Source organism: Puma concolor, chromosome B3, assembly GCF_028749965.1.
Source record: "Puma concolor isolate L17-30 chromosome B3, mPumCon1.1.hap2, whole genome shotgun sequence".
NCBI classification, from domain to species: Eukaryota; Metazoa; Chordata; class Mammalia; order Carnivora; family Felidae; genus Puma; species Puma concolor.
Genome location: NC_141672.1, coordinates 28,861,734 through 28,879,301, shown reverse-complemented (window position 1 = coordinate 28,879,301; position 17,568 = coordinate 28,861,734). Strand labels below are relative to the sequence as shown.

Below are 17,568 nucleotides of genomic sequence, written 5' to 3'. Positions count from 1 at the left end.
TGGGACACAGGGCACAGGGGCCTCAGAGGACCCACAGAAGCCTCACTCCTCTCTTGGCTGGGCCCGCCCATATCCACATGTAGCATGGCCTTGTATAACACCCCATGGCACTCCCCCCAGGACCCTGAGTCCCAGCGGGGAGCTCCCAGTAGTACATCCCCCTGACCACAACCCAGTGGGCTCCACTAGGCCATGTCCCAGCAGGGGGACCCTTGGACACCTGAAGTCCTCTCTGAATGAGGGCATGGCTCTCACCCACAGTCCCAGAGACAGACAGACAGCACTGGTAAGCAGGGTGTTGGGGGGGAACTGCCAGAGGAAGAAAGGAGAAGTGGGCTGGGGCCAACTGAACAAGGCCTTGAATGCCATGTTCAGACAGGCCTATGAGAAAGGGTGTCATGCAAGGTGGGGTATGATCAGAGCCGTCTCCAAAAGACCACTCATCTGGCTATGCCATCTTGCTCAGAAAGGTAGCAAATGGCTGACGGACAGGGCGGGAGGCACGGGCCGGGGGCTCTTAGAAACCTGTTGAAGTAATTTAAAGGAGGACTCCCTGGGTGGTGGGGTAAAAAGTGGGGAGGTGGGTGCTGAATTCAGAAACAGTTTGCTGACCCACCCGGACTCAGCGCTGAGGCCGTATAGAGGGCAGAAACTCTAGCTTTTTTGAACTGTGTCCTTAATATTAGCAGTGTACCTGGCACCTAGAGCATGCTGAATGAACCACTGATTGGATGAATGGGTGAGGGACACGTCCAGGCTCTGTGTCTGTCCTGAGGTCATGGCCGGAAGCCCACATACCCAGGGCTCCCCTGCCCTGCCCCACAGTACTGAGGTCACCCTGGAGGCCCAGGGGAATGGGTTGGGGCGATGCCTGTGTTGGTGCACAGCAAGGCTTCATGGCGTTTGCTAAGCAGGACAGAACCGAATGTGCATACCGGCCTGTTGGCAAGGCTAGCCTGTCCCTGGCCTGGCTCCAAGTCTGGGTCAGCTGGGGGGGGCTTATGGGGACCCCCTGCCAGGTTCTATGTATGCTCCCAGAGGGGTGAGGTTGGGGGAAGGCAGGGGAGAAGGGGGATTAAGCTGTGGGTGGTGACGGAGGGGGGATTCTGTCCCTCCACAGAGCTGAGAGCCACTGATGAGCCTCACCTGGGCTCTTCCTCCTGCCCCCCCCCCCCCCCCCACCGCCCCGCCCCTGTCCCTGCCTCCAGGACCATTTTTCTGGTCGGAGAATCCCCAACGGATCCCCTTAACCCAGCTCATCTTGCCTGCCCAGCAGAGGGGGATAAGGATGCTCCCTGATGCAATGCACTGAGCACCGAGGAGGGAGGTCCTGGAAAGGGTGGCAGGACACCCCCGGTTCGGGCCTGGGAAGGCCAGCCCCTCCTCCACCCCACACTCTCTGGGCTGTTCCTTCCACCCGGCAGCCTGGTCTCTCTCTCTGGTGGAAGGACTCCGGAAATACTCGCGCCCCTGACGTAAGCTCAGTCTGTGAGGTTAAGAGATCAGCCAGCCCCTGACGAGGCACACGTGAGGGCACACGTGAGGGCACGCGTGTGTGAGCACACCTGTGCACAGGGAGCAGCAGTTCTGCAGACAATAAGCCTTTGAGGAGGGCGCATTGCAGAGCAAGGTGGATTTGCCAGGGATCTCCCCCACCCCGCACCCCTCGCCATTGTAGCCGACCGGAGAGGGGGAGCTCAGGCTCCCCGACAGTTAAACAACCTTGAGAACAGAACCACTTTCCTTCCCGAAAGTTGGCCGGCCCCGTGGGCAGGAGGCTGCTCGCTGCCGGGGCACTCAGATGACTCAGGGTCAACAGCCGGGAGGAGCCAGGCTCCCGGAGGCTCCTTGCGAGGGCCCCCGGGTTCTCCTAGAAGGTCTCTGAGTAAGAGGAGCCTCCGAGGCCTCCCTTCTCTTTCTCCTTCCCCACTTGACTCGTGCTCCTGACAGGACTGCTGTGTTCATTAGGGGCCCCCTGGGATGAGATGATCAGGAATTCACTAGAGACCGTTCATCTGGTGGGCGAGGAGGCCCCAGAGTTGGCTCTGACCAGCCACACTTCGCCAGGCTGACGGCCAGGTACCTGAGGGGCCCGGGGCCTCCAGCCCGTCATGGGGGGTGGTCACTCGCTCTTCTTCCGGGTTGTCTGGAATCTCCTGTCCAGGCAGTGGTGGTGTTGGTCTTTCTGTGGCATTGCCTGCGGTGGGGGAGAGGAGAGAGCAGATGAGCCATGGCCCCTTGGCCACCTGCCTTCCCACCCCCAGACAGTGTGCCCTCCAGAGGTGCTGGCAGTGGCCCTTCCCTCTTCCTGCCGTTCCAGCTGGAGAACCAGGGGTGGAGCCTAGGGTGGATTCTGTCCTGACTTCCCCATCTGTCTGTTCCAAATAGAGTCAGAGAATCTGAGAGCTCGAATGGGTCCGCCAGGACATCCAGTCTCAGCTTCCGTTTCACAGGTCAGGAGACAGGCTCGTGGAAACGACCACCTGGCCAAGGCCAGCTAGCTTGTTGGAGACAGAGCCCCTGAACAGTGCCTTGTCCCCAACCCCAGTGACCCTCTGCAAGCTGGCCTCTGCAGAGCTCCAACCTTTTCCCAAGGGAACACAGGCCCCCGGGGAAGGGCTCCGGGGACCTGACAGGCCCCTGCTTCATCAGTGCTTCCTCTTTGGTCTCATTTATATGCTAAGTGGCACCGTGAAATGCGGAAAGGTGTTTAGGGAAATATTCGCAAAACATCTCGGTGTCTTTCACCGACCTTGCAGCACCTTAGGTGTATGGAGCACCCAGAAAAAAAAGCCTTCGCGTGTCACGCCACCCACGACCTCATCTGGTATGAGCCCCGTGCCTCAGCCCAGGGTACAAACTCTACGGTCTCTCTTTCCTGGGAGCTGCTAGGAGGAGGGACTCACCTGGGACCCAGGCAGGTACTTGGGTAACACTGGTTGTGACCTGCACAGAATAGAGGAGACAGTCACAGTTGGATCCTTTGTCACCTCTCTGATGTTCTTTCTTCCATCACACTCACCCCTGCCCCCGGGGCTTCCTGTCCACTTTACTTACTCACTCTCTCATTCATTCCAGGCATTGAGGAGTTTTTCCTAGATGCTGGGCATTCTGCCAGCGCTTTATGTCCACTGTCTGAATTAATCTGCTCAACTATCCTATGAGAGTAGGTTGTAACGATTAAGTGAACTGATGTATGTGGTGTGCCAGATCTGTGTCGCGCCAGCAATGTTCAATGATCATCTCAATGCTAGGAGCCCCGATAAAGTCACAGAAGCTCCAGGGGTCAACTAGCCTACCTAGGGTCACAGGACCAGTGCGGTGAATCCGAGTCCCCCAGGCCATCCCTGGCGTCCCTCACCACAGCTCACAGACAGCAGCGGTGAACCAGGAGGAGAGAAGGGGCAGGGGACGACAGCGGGCCAGGAGCAAGGCTGGGGGCTGCGCGGACGCAGAAGTGGACTCTGGTCTGGGAGGACAATATGTGATGCTCTGGGGAGAGAAGCAGCTCACTGGAGGAACGGGGTTTGGGGACAGTCAGGTATGCAGGTTGGAGGGGCAGGGGACAGGGTAGGGACCGGCAGACTGGCGAGAGAAAAAGCAGGTTCACTCTTGTGGGATGTCTTTCCGGGAGGATTCGGTTCTTCCCGGGGGAATCCTGGGTGCAGGGAAGGGAGTGAAGGGGCGTGAGGCCAGCCACATCTCTGCTTCTACTTCCCCACAAGCCACCCACAGGGGAGATCCTGCGGTGCAAGCAAACCAGGCTCAGAAAGTGCCGCGTCCAGAATTCGTCTGGAACCAGTTCTAGACCTTAGCTGCAGTACAGGACCTGTTCCAACTTCCTTTCTGAGGGGGGCCCCAGAGCACCCCAAATGAGAGACTGCCTGCACAAGAGCTGATGTTCTGACTTCCCTTGGGGTAAAACTAGGTCTTTGGGTGAGTCCCCCCCACCCCAATGCCAGCGTCTCTCCAGGTAACACGCCACACATAACCCCTCTGCCTCCCTTTCCTCCTTCAGGGGACAGTGCCCTGCAGTCTCAGTGGCTACCCTGCCCCGCTCTCTGTCACGCTTGGCCGATCCCTGGATGCACTCACCTGGCCAGCCTGGGAGTCTCCTGGGAAGGAAAGGTGAGAGCATGAGCTCAGGGAGGAGAGCCGGGCCGCCTCCTTCCCTCCACCCACGGCCAGGCTCCTTCAGTCACTGACCTCCTGACCTGTCCCCAGAGGTCAGCGGTGGAGAGAGTACAGCCTCTGCCCCTCCTGGCCTTGCAGGGACTGGCCACCACAGACCCCAGAAGGCCAGGTCTGGAGGGCCTATGACGTGGCTCCCTGGGTGAGAGGGAGCCTCCTGCCTTCCTTTAAGGCCCCTGTGATGGGAGTCCCACCCCTTCCCGGGCCCATCCACCCATCTGTCCTGGATGTAACTCTCCTCTTTGTTCTGCCACCTCCTCCCTCTCAAGCCTACCAGCCACCCCAGGTCACTCCACCCTCTGCCGTGGGCTACGGCCCAGGGCAACAGTTCTAGAAAGAGAAGAGCTGCTCCTGGCCTGGCCAGCGTCCAATTCCCATGACTGGGGCTCTGTCTGGACTTCCCTGTCTATTCCAGATTCCTGGAGCAATTTTGGCCATCACGTAGCTGTCCTGTCCTAGTGTGTCCTTGGCCTCCTGCGCTCGGTGCTACCAGTGACCCGGGTGTGCTTGCAGCCTGGCTTCCTGGGGCTCCTGCCAGGGGTGCCTCAGGCCATCTCTTTCCAGCCTGTGCCTCCCCGGCCCGAGGTGACTGAGCTGGAGCTGGCACTCTGATTCTAAGGCCAGGGGAGGGGATCGACAGTGCCCAGACTCCCCAGGGTCTCTCTACTAGACCTTCAGGCCTTGAAGCAAGCACCAGCCCCAGAAGCTGTGTGGCCAGGGCCATGGGACCAGGGGCCAGGGGCCAGGGGCCAGGAAGGCCTGATGGGTTGGGGTGGGGCCTGCGGCTGACCTCTCCCGCTTCCACCGGCAACCCTTGGGATGTGGGCACCTTTGACCCCATATAGGAAGGGAAGGAGGTGAGACCTTCCCATCCCGCCAGGCCAGGAGAGCAGGGCTCGCGGCGCTGCTGCTCTAAACTCCCTCCCCTAATGCTCCAGAGTTGGGAAGCCATGGATCCAGGATAAACACCCAGTGGCCCTTTGAGGGAGAAGGGGAATCCCTCAGGCACCTCCCCCAGCCCAGATACCCTTGTCAGGGCCGGTCTCGGCCTCCAGCCAGGTGTCAGTGACTGCCCGGAGTGGCTGCCTCTCCGCTGGTCCGAGCAGGGTCCCATAGCTCTTCTGCGCTTGCTCCCTGGAGGGCCTGGCCAGTTCCTCCTCCTCGGCTTTCCTCATGGCCAGGCGGATATGTGAGCTCGAGTAGGTGTAGCCGTGGCCAGCAGGGCAGATCTCCCTGAAGCCCTCTGCAAGGTCAGGGGTCAGAGGCCAAGCTGAGAGGTGCCGTTCCTGCAGGAGCCCAGGGCCCTCCCTTCCCTCCCTTTGGGGGACAAGCAATTGTGGCAACGGGGGAGGAGGGACCCAGGGTGGGGTAAGGAGTTGAGCAGGAAGGATGGAAGAGACTAAGGGTCTTCTGGCTGGAGGTGAGGCCCAGGTGGGAGAAAGTGGCCACTGGCTTGGAGGAAGCCCCTGGGTGGCCAGAGCTGAGACCGGGCAAGATGCTTACCTGTGCCAGGGAGGGGGCATCTCTCACACTTGCTGCCCCAAGCTTTGCCCACTCGGCTGCAGCAGCAGATCTGCTTGGTGATGCTCTGGGCCAAAGGCAGGGTGCAGGTGCCAGCCCCCAGCGACCGGTAGCACAGCCCCTGCTGCATGGAGACGGCCTTGTCGGCTGCAACAGATACCGCAGGTGGGGTGGGCAGGTGGCCAGCCACGGGGGAAGTGCAGGGTGGGGGTGGGTGAGGGGGGCAGTTGATGGGAGCGGCTGCTGGCAGTGAACACCCAGCTGGCCCAGCCGAGTCTCAGAGTCTCAGTCTGCAGGTTTGGGCACTGAAAGGGCTCAAAAGAACGTTGGGAGGAATAATCACAGTGGAAGCCTTTGGTGTCTCTCCTTGCGTTACCCGATTGAGGGGCCCCTTGATTCCCACTCTCACACGGAGGGCCTGAGGGCAGGATATGGGGATGTATGTGCTTGTCTCCAGATGCCAAGTTACCAAGTGTTTACCACAGGCCTGGGGTTGGGTGGGGAGCAGTGTGCTCTAGGGCCAGAGTCACCCTGGGGAGATGAGACAAGGTGAGAGCCAAAGGCTTGATGGGGAGCTTTGAGGACAGGGACCCTGTCTGGGCCATCTTTGTAGCCCAGGCACCCTGTGCAGGGTCCGGTGCATGCGGATGCTCAGTAAAAGCTCGCTGGACCAGTGTAGGTGGATGGTTAGATCCACGAATCAAAATCCCGTGCACCACCGTGGGCGTGAGCTATGCTGGTTTTACATGATGATAATACCATCACCATTGTCTCCTTTCTCGTCTTTTGATAATGAGTATTAAAGATTATCCTCTTGTACGTTATCTCAGTGGAGGACAAAGAGGCCATGCCACACTGGAAGGGACTGACTTCCTTGTAGGGCCAGACGAAGGGACGAGAAAAGGGCAGAGAAGACAACACTCAAAACTAAGGAAAGAATGACCCTGGGGAAGTCCAGGTCAGGGCCCAGGACTCAGCAGGCCAAGTTCCAATCCCTGCTCCGCCAGGAGCTACGTGACTCCCTGGGCTTTACCGTCCTCATGTGTAAAATAAGGATGATGTTAACTCCATGGGGAGTAGACACCTGTGTTTTTGCCTGCTTGGCATCTATGCCCCTGTATTCTGGTAATAGCACCCTGGCTTCCTATGGGATCTACCCTGCCTCTCACTCTGTCCATGTGGAGTAGAGGCTGACTCCACTTCCTAGCTGAAAGAGTCCATAGCCCTGGTCACAGTGAGTGGGTCAGGGATGGGCACTTGACCAAGTACGCCCAGTGATAATAATTAGCTTTGGGACTTTCCATGGATTATTAGAAAGGAGATGCTTTTTATTTCTCTATTTTTAATGTTGATTTATTTTTGAGAGACAGAGTGCAAGGAGAGGAGAGACGGGGGTGGGGGGGACACAGAATCCGAAGCAGGCTCTGGGCTCTGAGCTGTCAGCATAGAGCCTGACACGGGGCTTGAACTCATGAACCGTGAGAGCATGAGCTGAGATGATGTCAGACACTCAACTGACTGAGCCACCCAGGCTCCCCAATTTCTCATTTTTAAATTGGAGTTTGCAAGGCTGGGAGATGTAGGTCTGGAGTGTCTGAGTGTCCGGTGGCCACCTTTGAAGGAATTATGAAATCAACACAAAGAAAACAGCAAGAGGCATCCTAGACACTACGAATACCTGTATCCAACCAAGCCTAAGGCACACCTACCCCTGGACTTTGCAGTTGTGTGGAGCAATTAATTATTTTTGCTTGTGGTGGTTTGAGTTGGGTTTCTGTCACTTGCAACCCAAAGACTCCTGACTAATAAATATACTTTCTTCTTCTCCTTCTCCTTCTCCTTCTTCTTCTTCTCCTTCTCCTCCTCCTCCTTCTTTTCCTCCTCCTCCTCCTCCTCCTCCTCCTCCTCCTCCTTCTTCTCCTTCTCCTTCTCCTCCTCCTCCTCCTCCTTCTCCTTCTCCTCCTCCTCCTCCTCTCCTCCTCCTCCTCCTCTCCTCCTCCTCCTCCTCCTCTCCTCCTCCTCTTCCTTCTCCTTCTCCTCCTTCTCCTTCTCCTTCTTCTTCTTAAAGTTTATTTATTTAAGTAATCTCTATACCCAACATGGGGTTCAATGTCACGACCGTGAGATCAAGAGTCACATGAGATCAAGAGTCACAGGGGCCAGGCGCCCCCTGTCTGATATACTTTCTTCACAACGATGTATGTGAAGGTTCCTTGTCAAAGGTTATGTGCTACATACACAGGTCAAACACTGGTCAGTGCATGAGCCTGGGTCTCCAGGTATAATCTGTGCTTCGAGCAGCTACTTCCCTTGCAATACTGTAGGGAATGGCTCGGTCCTTTTATTTATTTTTTTTTAAGCTTTTGTATTTATTTTGAGAGAGAGCACATGCACAAGTGGGGAAAGGGCAGAAAGGGAGAGGGAGAGAGAGAATCCCAAGCAGGCTCTGCACCACCAGTGTGGTGGCACTCGGTCCTTTTGAGCCCCAGGGTGGAGGTGACCTGGCTGAAAGTATCAGGAGACTGCCCCAGCACAGAGGGACCCTTGTAGACTGCCCTAACTGGCCCTGGTCAGGTGGCAGGGAAGAGGGCAAAGTTCAGAAATGAAGAGAAGAGAAACTTCATGCCTGCCCCTCTCTGCCTACAGGGAGGTAAATCATCAGCTGGAGGGGGTAACAGTAGGCAGGGAGAAACAATAAAGAACACCCAAGGGCCATCTCTGCCTCCCTGTATTAAGGCTTTCTTTCTGGCACTAACAAGTCAAAGTCACTTCAGGTGTGAAATATGCCTGCCTAATAAAGGAATCTTAAGTGGGGGGTGAGATGAGAAGAAAGTGCTATACGTCTCTTGAGGCCTTGATCACATGTCTGGTCACCATCAAGTCTTCCTGAGAGCCGCCAGACGTGTTCTCCCCACTCTGGGATTCCTCACTCTCTGGGCGTCCCCTCTTAAGCCTTTTTTACTGTCTCCTCTCTCTGGAGACGCTTACTGGGTCCAGTCTCCTCTTTCCCTTCACATGGACGCTCCCTCTGGGTGGCACTGGAGTCTTGCTCATCCTGTGGCCTCCCCAGACCCGGTACCTGGCGGTTTGTAGGCCAAGGGCTTGGCCAGCCCCAGGGAGCTCTGCTGAGCTGGGCTGCCACTTTCCAAATGCCAGTCGGGACTGGTTTTATTCAGTTCTGGTCGGGCCTCCCTGCCCAAGGAGAGCCCTGTCTGGGCCGTGGCGTCAGTCCTGCTACCTGGGGGTGCTGCCAGCCTGGGCCTCTCCTAGCAGGAAACCACAGAGGCCGCTGGAAACAGCTGGATGGGGGTGCACACATGCACATATACAGACACACGTTCTGAACCATAAGGGATGCGCGTTTTAAGGAAAGGCCTGGGGGTCAGGCAGCAGGCCTTCACGCTCCAGACAGGCCCTTTAAGAAAGGGCTGCAGCCAAGTGACCAGGCTGCTAAGCTCGGGCCCTGGAAGAGGCAGCCACAGCTCAGCCAGACATCAGAACAGAGGCGACACACGCACCCGCCCCCTCAAAGTAAATGAGGCAACAGATAGGACAGAAAGGATTAGAGAATAAACAGAAGCAGAAAATCCCCAGCCGCAAAGCCCCCAAAGAAATGCCAAAAACCCAAACTGAAGTCGTAACCATCTCTGCTCCAGCAGGCGGGGGGCAGGTCAGTTTTGTACATCGGGCCCAGCTCCCGGTTGAGACACAGGTCCCGGGCCTTGGGATGGAGCCTGGGGGAAATTACTGCTCTGGGCCTGGCCGGGGGACCCTGAGGATCCCATCTTGCCTCCCTGTGTCCCCCACCCCTGGCCCCTGCCAGCACTTACACACACAGCGGCTCCTGGACGGGTCCAGCATGAGACCAGGCCTGCAGGTGCATAGGTAACTCCCCCTGGTGTTCACGCATTCCGAGTCCTTGCACAGGCCCAGGGTCAGGCACTCGTTGATATCTGTGGGGTTGGAGGAGGTGAGCAAGCGCCCGCCCCACCGAGGCTGGACGGAGGGGAGGGGCCGGTGCAGAGCTCTGCAAACACTTTCTCAAAAAAAAAAAAAAAAAAGACAATGGAGCTGCCATCTATTAAGTGTGGTCCCTCTCTCTGTACCTCCGTTTCCTAATTCATAAAATGGGGACATTAGTAGTAACTACCAGGGGCGCCTGCGTGGCTCAGTCGGTTGAGTGACCGACTTCAGCTCAGGTCATGACCTCGCGGTTTGTGAGTTCGAGCCCCGCGTCGGGCTCTGTGCTGACAGCTCAGAGCCTGGAGCCTGTTTCGGATTCTGTGTCTCCCTCTCTCTCTGCCCATCCCCCACTTATGCTCTGTCTCTCTCTGTCTCAGAAATAAACGCTTAAAAAAAAAAATAGTAACTACCAGATGGTCTTATTAGGAGAATAAAACAAGATAAAAATTGCAAATCACTTAGTCCACTAACTGGTAATAATGGTCATAATATTAAAAGTGAATGTTTATTGAGTGCATATTATGCGCCAGGTACCAGGCGAGGTGGCTGACCTATGATACCCCATTCAGTTCTTACCAACAATTTTATCAAGTAGGTCCATGGGGCTTCATCTTATAGGTGAGGAAGCAGGTTCCAGGAGTAACTTGCTTAAAGGCACCCAGCTAGTAAGTAGCATGCTGGGATGCATACGGGGGGAGCGGATAAGGGCACAGTTCGGGCTGGAGAGTGGAGAATCATCTGCCCAGTCCCTCCTATTCAGCCTTCCTGGAGAGACTCTGAAGCATCTCTGCAGGTCTGGGGGACACATCCGCAGGACAGAGGGGCCCAGCAAGGTCGAGGAGGCAGGAGGCCAGAGGCTATGTTTCCAGGAGGTGGAAGGCCTCAGGCAGGCCCCACACATCCTCCAAGACCAGTGGGGGCACATGCTGTTCTTCAAACAAGGGAGTGACATTAGCTTCCCTTCTGATCTCAAAAACATTTCATGCTGGAAACTTCTTCCTGCCAAGGGGAAATCCCAACCCTTACTCTAAGCTCCAAGAAGTCTTGGTGATGGCACCCTTGTTGATGATGGTAAGTGAGGAAGATCCGTGAGGGGCAGATCTCCTGCCTCCAGGGCCGGGAGATTAGACATGGCGACCCAGTGTCACCAGAGTCGCACGCTCACCCATAGGCTTCAGGGAAGCCTGTTCAGTAAGTGCAGGAATGAAGGGTTAGAAGATGGCCCAACTACTCTTTGGCAGGATACCCTGTTGGGAGGGAGGTGCCTGGGGAGATGCCACTGAGATCTAGGAAAGGGAACAGACCCACCTGCCCCTGGACTGTGGCCATAGTGATGTGTCTAAGTACCTAAATGCAAATCTGACATGCCTGTGGTCCCCATTCACCTCCTAGAGGGAGCTCCTAAACCCTCACAGTGCATCCAGTGCCCTCGACCATATTTCCCCACAGCCTGTGGGTGGGCAGCTGGCCCTGACGAGGCTCTGGGATGTCTGTGTCGTCTCCTGTGGGCACACAGGCTGTACTCCAGCCGGCCTAAACTGTTCCTTTGCTTGTGCTGTTTCCTCGGCCTGGAATGCCCGCATCCCCTTTAGTTGGTCACCTCTACTCATTCCTTAAGTCGAGGTGAGGTGTCACCTGAAGCCCCTCTCCTACCCTCCCAGTCTGGGAAGGGGTCCCCACCATGGGATCCCACAGCACCCAGAACTTCTTTCCGGTGAGAGCACTTCTCCCGTGGGGTGTAATGGTTTAAGCGTCTGTATTCACCTGGGGCAGCTTCTGTGTTTATCTGTCACTGTGTACTAAGCACCTAGCACAACACATGCAGCTCATGACAAGACCCCAAAATTGTCCCGTGGAAGGAGAGAAGGCTGGAGAGAGAGAGAGAGGAGGGTGATGCACACGGATGTAGAGGTGAGCAGGTCCCCTCCCAGATACGGAGACCAAGCCCACAGACATGGGAAGGGGGAGTTTTAGGGGGCAGGGTCTCCTGGGGGAGGGCCCCCTGACTTCCTATATTCCTGAGGCTCCGTGGAGGGAGGGCTAAGAGCTCATTTGAAATCCTGGGGATAACTTTAATCCTGTGCACTGGGAAACCAGCCAGGAGGAGAGGCCACTGGGGACAGTTGAGATATGAATGGCCCTACTGTACCCTCCAAGGGCAAAACTAAAGACTTCTCTCCACACCCACTGTCTAGTCTACTAGTCCCCATTGCCCCCAGGGGAGTCTGACCTTGGGCTGGGTCAGAGGCCTGCCCTTTTGCCTGGTCCAAGCACTTTATCCATGGTCCAGAAATCCCCTTTGGGCCTGGCACCCCACAGCAGACAGCCTAGACACCCCACCCCCCAACCCCGGCCCTGGACTCCCTCAGATCCCTCTCTCCTGAAGAAGCCTCCAGGGGGAGGTGCCTAGGAAGCCATCTGGGTCAACCCCCTGTCTCTAACCCAGCTTCATTCAAAGCAAGTCATACAGACAGCAGTGTGTCTAGTTCCCCAAAGGGGAGGCTGCCTCAGCTCCCCACTGACCTCTGCCAGCCTCAGGAGCCTCCCAGCTGGAAGGCCCTGCTCACTGCTCCTACCGCCAGGCCCATAGCCAACAGCGGCTCCCTGCTCAGAGCCTTAGCGGCACAGTGGTAACAGCTGCCCCTCAGTGAAGGCTTCTGGACCCTCAGTCATCCTGGTCCCACTCCCCATCTCCACTGGAACTCCCTGTAGTGACAAAGCCATAGCTGAGACCCACCTCCCACCCGTCTGTCCTAAGGTGCCTCTGGGCCTTGCCCCTCTGGGGGCTCTGTAATACAGAGTGCTCCAGGCCTTGGTGGCCTTAGAGAGCCTGTCAGCAGGCCAGCAAGGATCATGGGCTAGACTTTATGGCCCCCTGTTCCCTCTTTCTTCCCCCTCCTAGCTGTGGGAGGCAGGTATGAGTAGCTGAAGGTGCGGTGTTGGGGAAAGTCCACAGAGGTCCCCATCAACTCAGGCTGACTTGATCCTGGAGTCAAAAGTCCTCCCAATCCAGGGAGATTGGCCCAGGAGGTGAGTAAACATGTAGGGACCAGGGCAGTACCTTCACACACAGACCCACAGCTCTAGAGACCCACCTGGCCCAGGTCCAGTGGGGACGGGTGGAGATGGGAGGAGGGACAGGCTCAGCTCCCAGGTCCTTTCTAGGCTTGCTCTATCATTATCTCCCCGACTTCCTTAGGCTCCTGGAACCAGCAGCCCCCATAGCATCCCAAGCTGGGGCTTAGCGGTACCCAGAGAAGACCACTCAGCGACACCATTCCTTCTGTCTGGGGATGGGGGTAGTGCCCCGGCATCATCAGACCTTCATCCTTTCCCCTCCCCAAGCCCAGCCCTGGCCCCGGTCATCCTTACCTTGGCAGTGAGTGAGATTCAGTCTCTTGTACCCTTGGGGACACTCCAGCTGGCCATTTTCAACCACCGGCGAGGCTAAGGAGTGAAGATATAGATGGGCCTCACTGGAAGGCCCTTGGGTTCCTCTGTCACCCACGCTGAAAAGTGGGGTACAACCCACTCCACAGCTGTGAGGCTCTGTCCCACCCCACAGCTGTGAGGCTCTGTACCACTGTGGGTAGCTGTGATGGCATCTTGGCTGCAATCCCTTCCCTGGCTCTCACCAGGTTACCCTTGACCCAACTTGCTCTTACTAGAAATGACCCTCAGTGACTATATTCTTGTATATATCAATGTTATACACTATAATGTGATTAAACAAGCTTCGTTTGTTTATTTATCTAATTTTTTGGGGGGGTTTTCAAGTCATTATAGATTTACAGGAAGTTACAAAAAACAGTCACAGAGAAGTCCTGTGTGTCCATCACCCCGCTTCTCCTAATAGGTTACATCTTACATAACGATGGTTATTTTATTAGTTTTTAAACCTCTAGACACAACAATTCACAGTCTAATTCCAAGTTCTGTTTATTTTGATACTTGGTGTTAATGCTGCCATAGCCGACAAGGTATCTCAGCTCAAGATGGAAGAAGGCCATCCTTGATTGCACTCATGAAACCACGCTATTCATTTTTCACTCAAATTCACCAACTGTGTGATGCTGGTGTTGAAATTTGGCTGGTAGCTTTCCATCTCCCCTGAGGTCAGCTAGTGGTTCCTAACAGATGTAAGGTACATTAGAAAATTCCAGTTTTCCAGTTTTTTAAGTGTGCAAATGGAGTTGGCTTCTAGCAACAAATCCCGTAACGATGGAACTGTTTCCAAACATCCATTTTCAAAAGGTTCTCTCTGTGGTACAAGTCTCCTGACCAGCAGCCCTGCCTGAAGTGAAAAGCAGACAAAACCGGGCAGATGTCTGACTCTAGACTGACCAACAAGGAAATAAGTCTCAGAATTCTGGTGCTGACACCTGCCCTACCCGATCGCACAACGTTCTCCTGTACGTTAAAGAGAAAAAAGTACTTTTTTTTTTAAATTTTTTTTAATGTTTTTATTTATTTTTGAAGGAGAGAGAGACAGAGCATGAGCAGGGGAGGAACAGAGAAAGAGGGAGACGTAGAATTTGAAGCAGGCTCCAGGCTCTAAGCTGTCAGCACAGAGCCCAATGTGGGGCTCGAACTCATGAACTGTGAGATCATGACCTGAGCCGAAGTCGGATGCTCAACCGACTGAGCCACCCAGGTGCCCCAAGAAAAAAAAGTACTTTGAAAAAGAAAAACCTATTTAAAAACAGGGAAGACATTTCTATTCCTTTGGGGGGATGGACTGGCGTGTCAGCCTCCAGAGGAATACTTGGAAGGGTTTGGCTTTTTTTGGGGTTTGGTTGGTTGGTTGGTTGGTTTTTGTTGAAAAGCTCTAGCAGATAGCATATGACTGACAGCCATCTGTCATCATAGAAAAAGGCAGCAGATGTGAAACACCCATTTTTTTTTTCCCAAAAGAATAGCTCATCTATAAGTCTGACCATTTCTTTGCCAAGACATAGCCCGCAATTCTCAAGGGGTCCAGGGATTTTCGTGATGTTTTGACATCACGTTCCATAAAGATGCCATTCGATGTTAAAGGTCTTGTTTCATAGAGTGAACCGCATGATGACTTCCTCTGGCAATTTGTCTCCTTCTGACTTTCACTTCCTCGGGGCAATAGCTTGTCTGTGAGTGCTGCGGTGAGGGAATTTTCCATAGAGTGCTCTCCACCTCTATGACTTCACCTGGATTCCTTTTTATTCCAGTCGGGGCATCAGCAACGACCCTTACGGAGTTGGTGGAAAAGCTTACTTTTATTCAAGAAGTCACTTAACGTTTGGGAATATATGCCTGGGGGTTGATCCTTTCTTTAGTAGCTTGCACAAAGATAATTCTTCATGTGTTTTATTGTGGAAACAGATTCTCGCAAATACCAAGAGACACGTTAGAGGTATCTATACTTCCATCCAACTATACAGCAAAGTTTGAGCATCTCGGAGTTTTTAAATGTGTTTCTAATCCAGATGGCTTTTACTCTATCATTAGCTGCTGTTTCCCAGCACATTCTGTTTTCTTCCTCCCTCCCTCCTTTCCTTCCTTCTTTCTTTCAAGTGCGAGCGGGGGGTGGGGGAGAGAGAGAGAGAGAGAGAGAGAGAGAGAGAGAGAATCCCAAGCAGACTCCATGCCCAGCAAGGAGCCCCATGAGGGACTCCATCTCACGACTGTGAGATCATGACCTGAGCCACAATCAAGAGTTGGACTCTTTTTTTAAAAATTTTTTTTTTCAACATTTATTTATTTTTTGGGACAGAGAGAGACAGAGCATGAACGGGGGAGGGGCAGAGAGAGAGGGAGACACAGAATCGGAAGCAGGCTCCAGGCTCTGAGCCATCAGCCCAGAGCCCGACGCGGGGCTTGAACTCACGGACCGCGAGATCGTGACCTGGCTGAAGTCGGACGCTTAACCGACTGCGCCACCCAGGCGCCCCAAGAGTTGGACTCTTAACCAATGGAGTCACTCAGGCGCCCCCAGGGCAAAGTCTGTTATTAACGATATATTATTTCATACAGCCTTCTTGATCATTTGGACTCTGGGGTCCATTTTGGGTCATGTGTGAGAGGTCCTGATCATTTTTACTTTGGAACATGGTTGATTACATGTCAGAGGAGAAGCGGCAGCATTGAATTAAAACAAAAAAAAATCATTACTTGGCGATTATGCTATTAGTATTATTTTGAATCCTGTTTCTTTGCAGGAATTTTTTTTTAGAGTCACTTCTCCCCGTGGTGAGGGTTGTTTTCGTTAAAACCTGACAACATAATTGAAAGACCCCGTAAACCCAGCACTGTTGTGGGTTACGTGTTGTGATAGGCCAGACACAAACAAGAGGAGGTGCCATGTTTTTCTGGAACCTTCTCTTCCCTGAGGACACTCCACAGGCCAAACACGACATCCCACAGTCTGCCATAGAGACCAAGCAAGGATATAAATTAGTAAAGCTTAATTTTTTGTTTCACATTCAAAAAAATCATCAGTGGAATTTGTAAAATCTTTTCCCGCTATGGACGACAGTCTTGCTCAGGGTTGACAGGTCGTTCCACGGTGGGGACTGGGCTGCGGCCCAGTGGAGATAAATGAGGATTCTGAACACGCCGCTATTGAGACAGAGGGATGGGAGTGAGGTTGGGAAACGTCAGCGCCCCTGGCAGGGGGCCCGGTGGCATCGGCTGAGGACAGGGAGGAGGAAAGGGAGAGGGGAAGTTGTTTGGAGAAACTCAGAAAGCAAGCTGATTAGATGCAGCCTGCAACCATTATGAGGAGCAGAAGGTGGGAAAGAATAGTGCAAGGCCGATGCCAGAACGTCTGGACGGGGCTTTGGAGCTGCAAGGCCACTGGTACATAGAATCCTGTTTCCCACACAATGACCTTCAAGGCAGGGAGCATTATCCCCGTTTTACAGATTAGGAAAGCGTAGCTCAGAGGGGGCCGAGTAGCGGTTGAACCCAAGCCTCTGGCTGCGAAGGCCACATCCCTCGCGTGCCGCTCTGCTGAAATCGGGCGGGAGAGAGGGGCCAGGAGGCCAGGGTGGCACCAAGATGTCAGGGGGGAATCGTGAGGCAGAAGGACCCCGCTTCCTCAGCGAGTGGGAGATCAGTGGTCCGAGCTGGGATTAAAGCCAGGAACCAGGGTGGAACAACGGCGGGCACCTTCAGGGCACCGCGAGAACCTGGGGAAGGTGGCAGCTGAGAAGAGCTGTGTTCATTCATTCGTCCAGATTCATGTGCTTTTCTTATAAAGTGATTTCTTTTCCAGAGGGCTCTGCCCTCTTGCTGGCCTTAAGAGAAACTGTTGGGGGTGCCTGGACGGCTCAGTTGGTTAGGTTAAGCATCCAACTTTAGGTCATGTCATGATCTGGCAGTTTGTCAGTTCAAGCCCTGAATCAGGCTCTGTGCTGACAGCTCAGAGCCTGGAGCCTGCTTCGGATTCTGTGTCTCCCCCTCTCTCTGCCCCTCCCCTGCTCACACTCCGTCTCTTTCCCTCTCAAAAATAAATACATGTTGAAGAAGAAGAAGAAGAAGAAGAAGGAGGAGGAGGAGGAGGAGGAGGAAAGAGAAACTGTTGGATGGATAAGCATCTGTGAAGGCAGGCTTCTGGGGAGGAATGCATTTCAAAGCTGCTGTCCCTGGTGAAACTCCCATTTTGCCAGCAACCCCGACCTGATCCCAAAGAGGACCCCGAGACCTGTCTCCACACCTCACAGAGGCCACCTACGAGCTTCTGTAAGAGCAAGTGCAGCATCCAATCTAGAAAAGTCAGTTTCAATCTAGTGGGGGGGATAGAAGGCTGAAGTTTATTTTTTTTATTTACTTATTTTGAGATAGATGATGAAAGAAAGAAAGAAGGAAAGAAAGAAAGAAAGAAAGAAAGAAAGAAAGAAAGAAAGAAAGAAAGAA

The 17,568-nt window shown here is 54.3% G+C and overlaps 1 protein-coding gene across 3 annotated transcripts in view; it reads right to left on the bottom strand.

Annotated features, from left to right (window-relative positions):
• The window catches only part of LTBP2 (latent transforming growth factor beta binding protein 2), a 105,631-nt gene that overhangs the window by 24,645 nt on the left and 63,418 nt on the right, over positions 1 to 17,568 (bottom strand). For all 3 annotated transcript variants that reach the window (XM_086709271.1, XM_086709269.1, XM_086709270.1), the window contains exons 9-15: positions 13,048 to 13,122; positions 9,543 to 9,665; positions 5,695 to 5,859; positions 5,219 to 5,434; positions 4,096 to 4,115; positions 2,907 to 2,946; positions 2,084 to 2,197 (exon numbers count right to left, since the gene is read on the bottom strand). In XM_086709271.1, the coding sequence (XP_086565397.1) occupies positions 2,084 to 2,197; positions 2,907 to 2,946; positions 4,096 to 4,115; positions 5,219 to 5,434; positions 5,695 to 5,859; positions 9,543 to 9,665; positions 13,048 to 13,122 (753 nt within the window). The remainder of the gene's footprint in view (positions 1 to 2,083; positions 2,198 to 2,906; positions 2,947 to 4,095; positions 4,116 to 5,218; positions 5,435 to 5,694; positions 5,860 to 9,542; positions 9,666 to 13,047; positions 13,123 to 17,568) is intronic.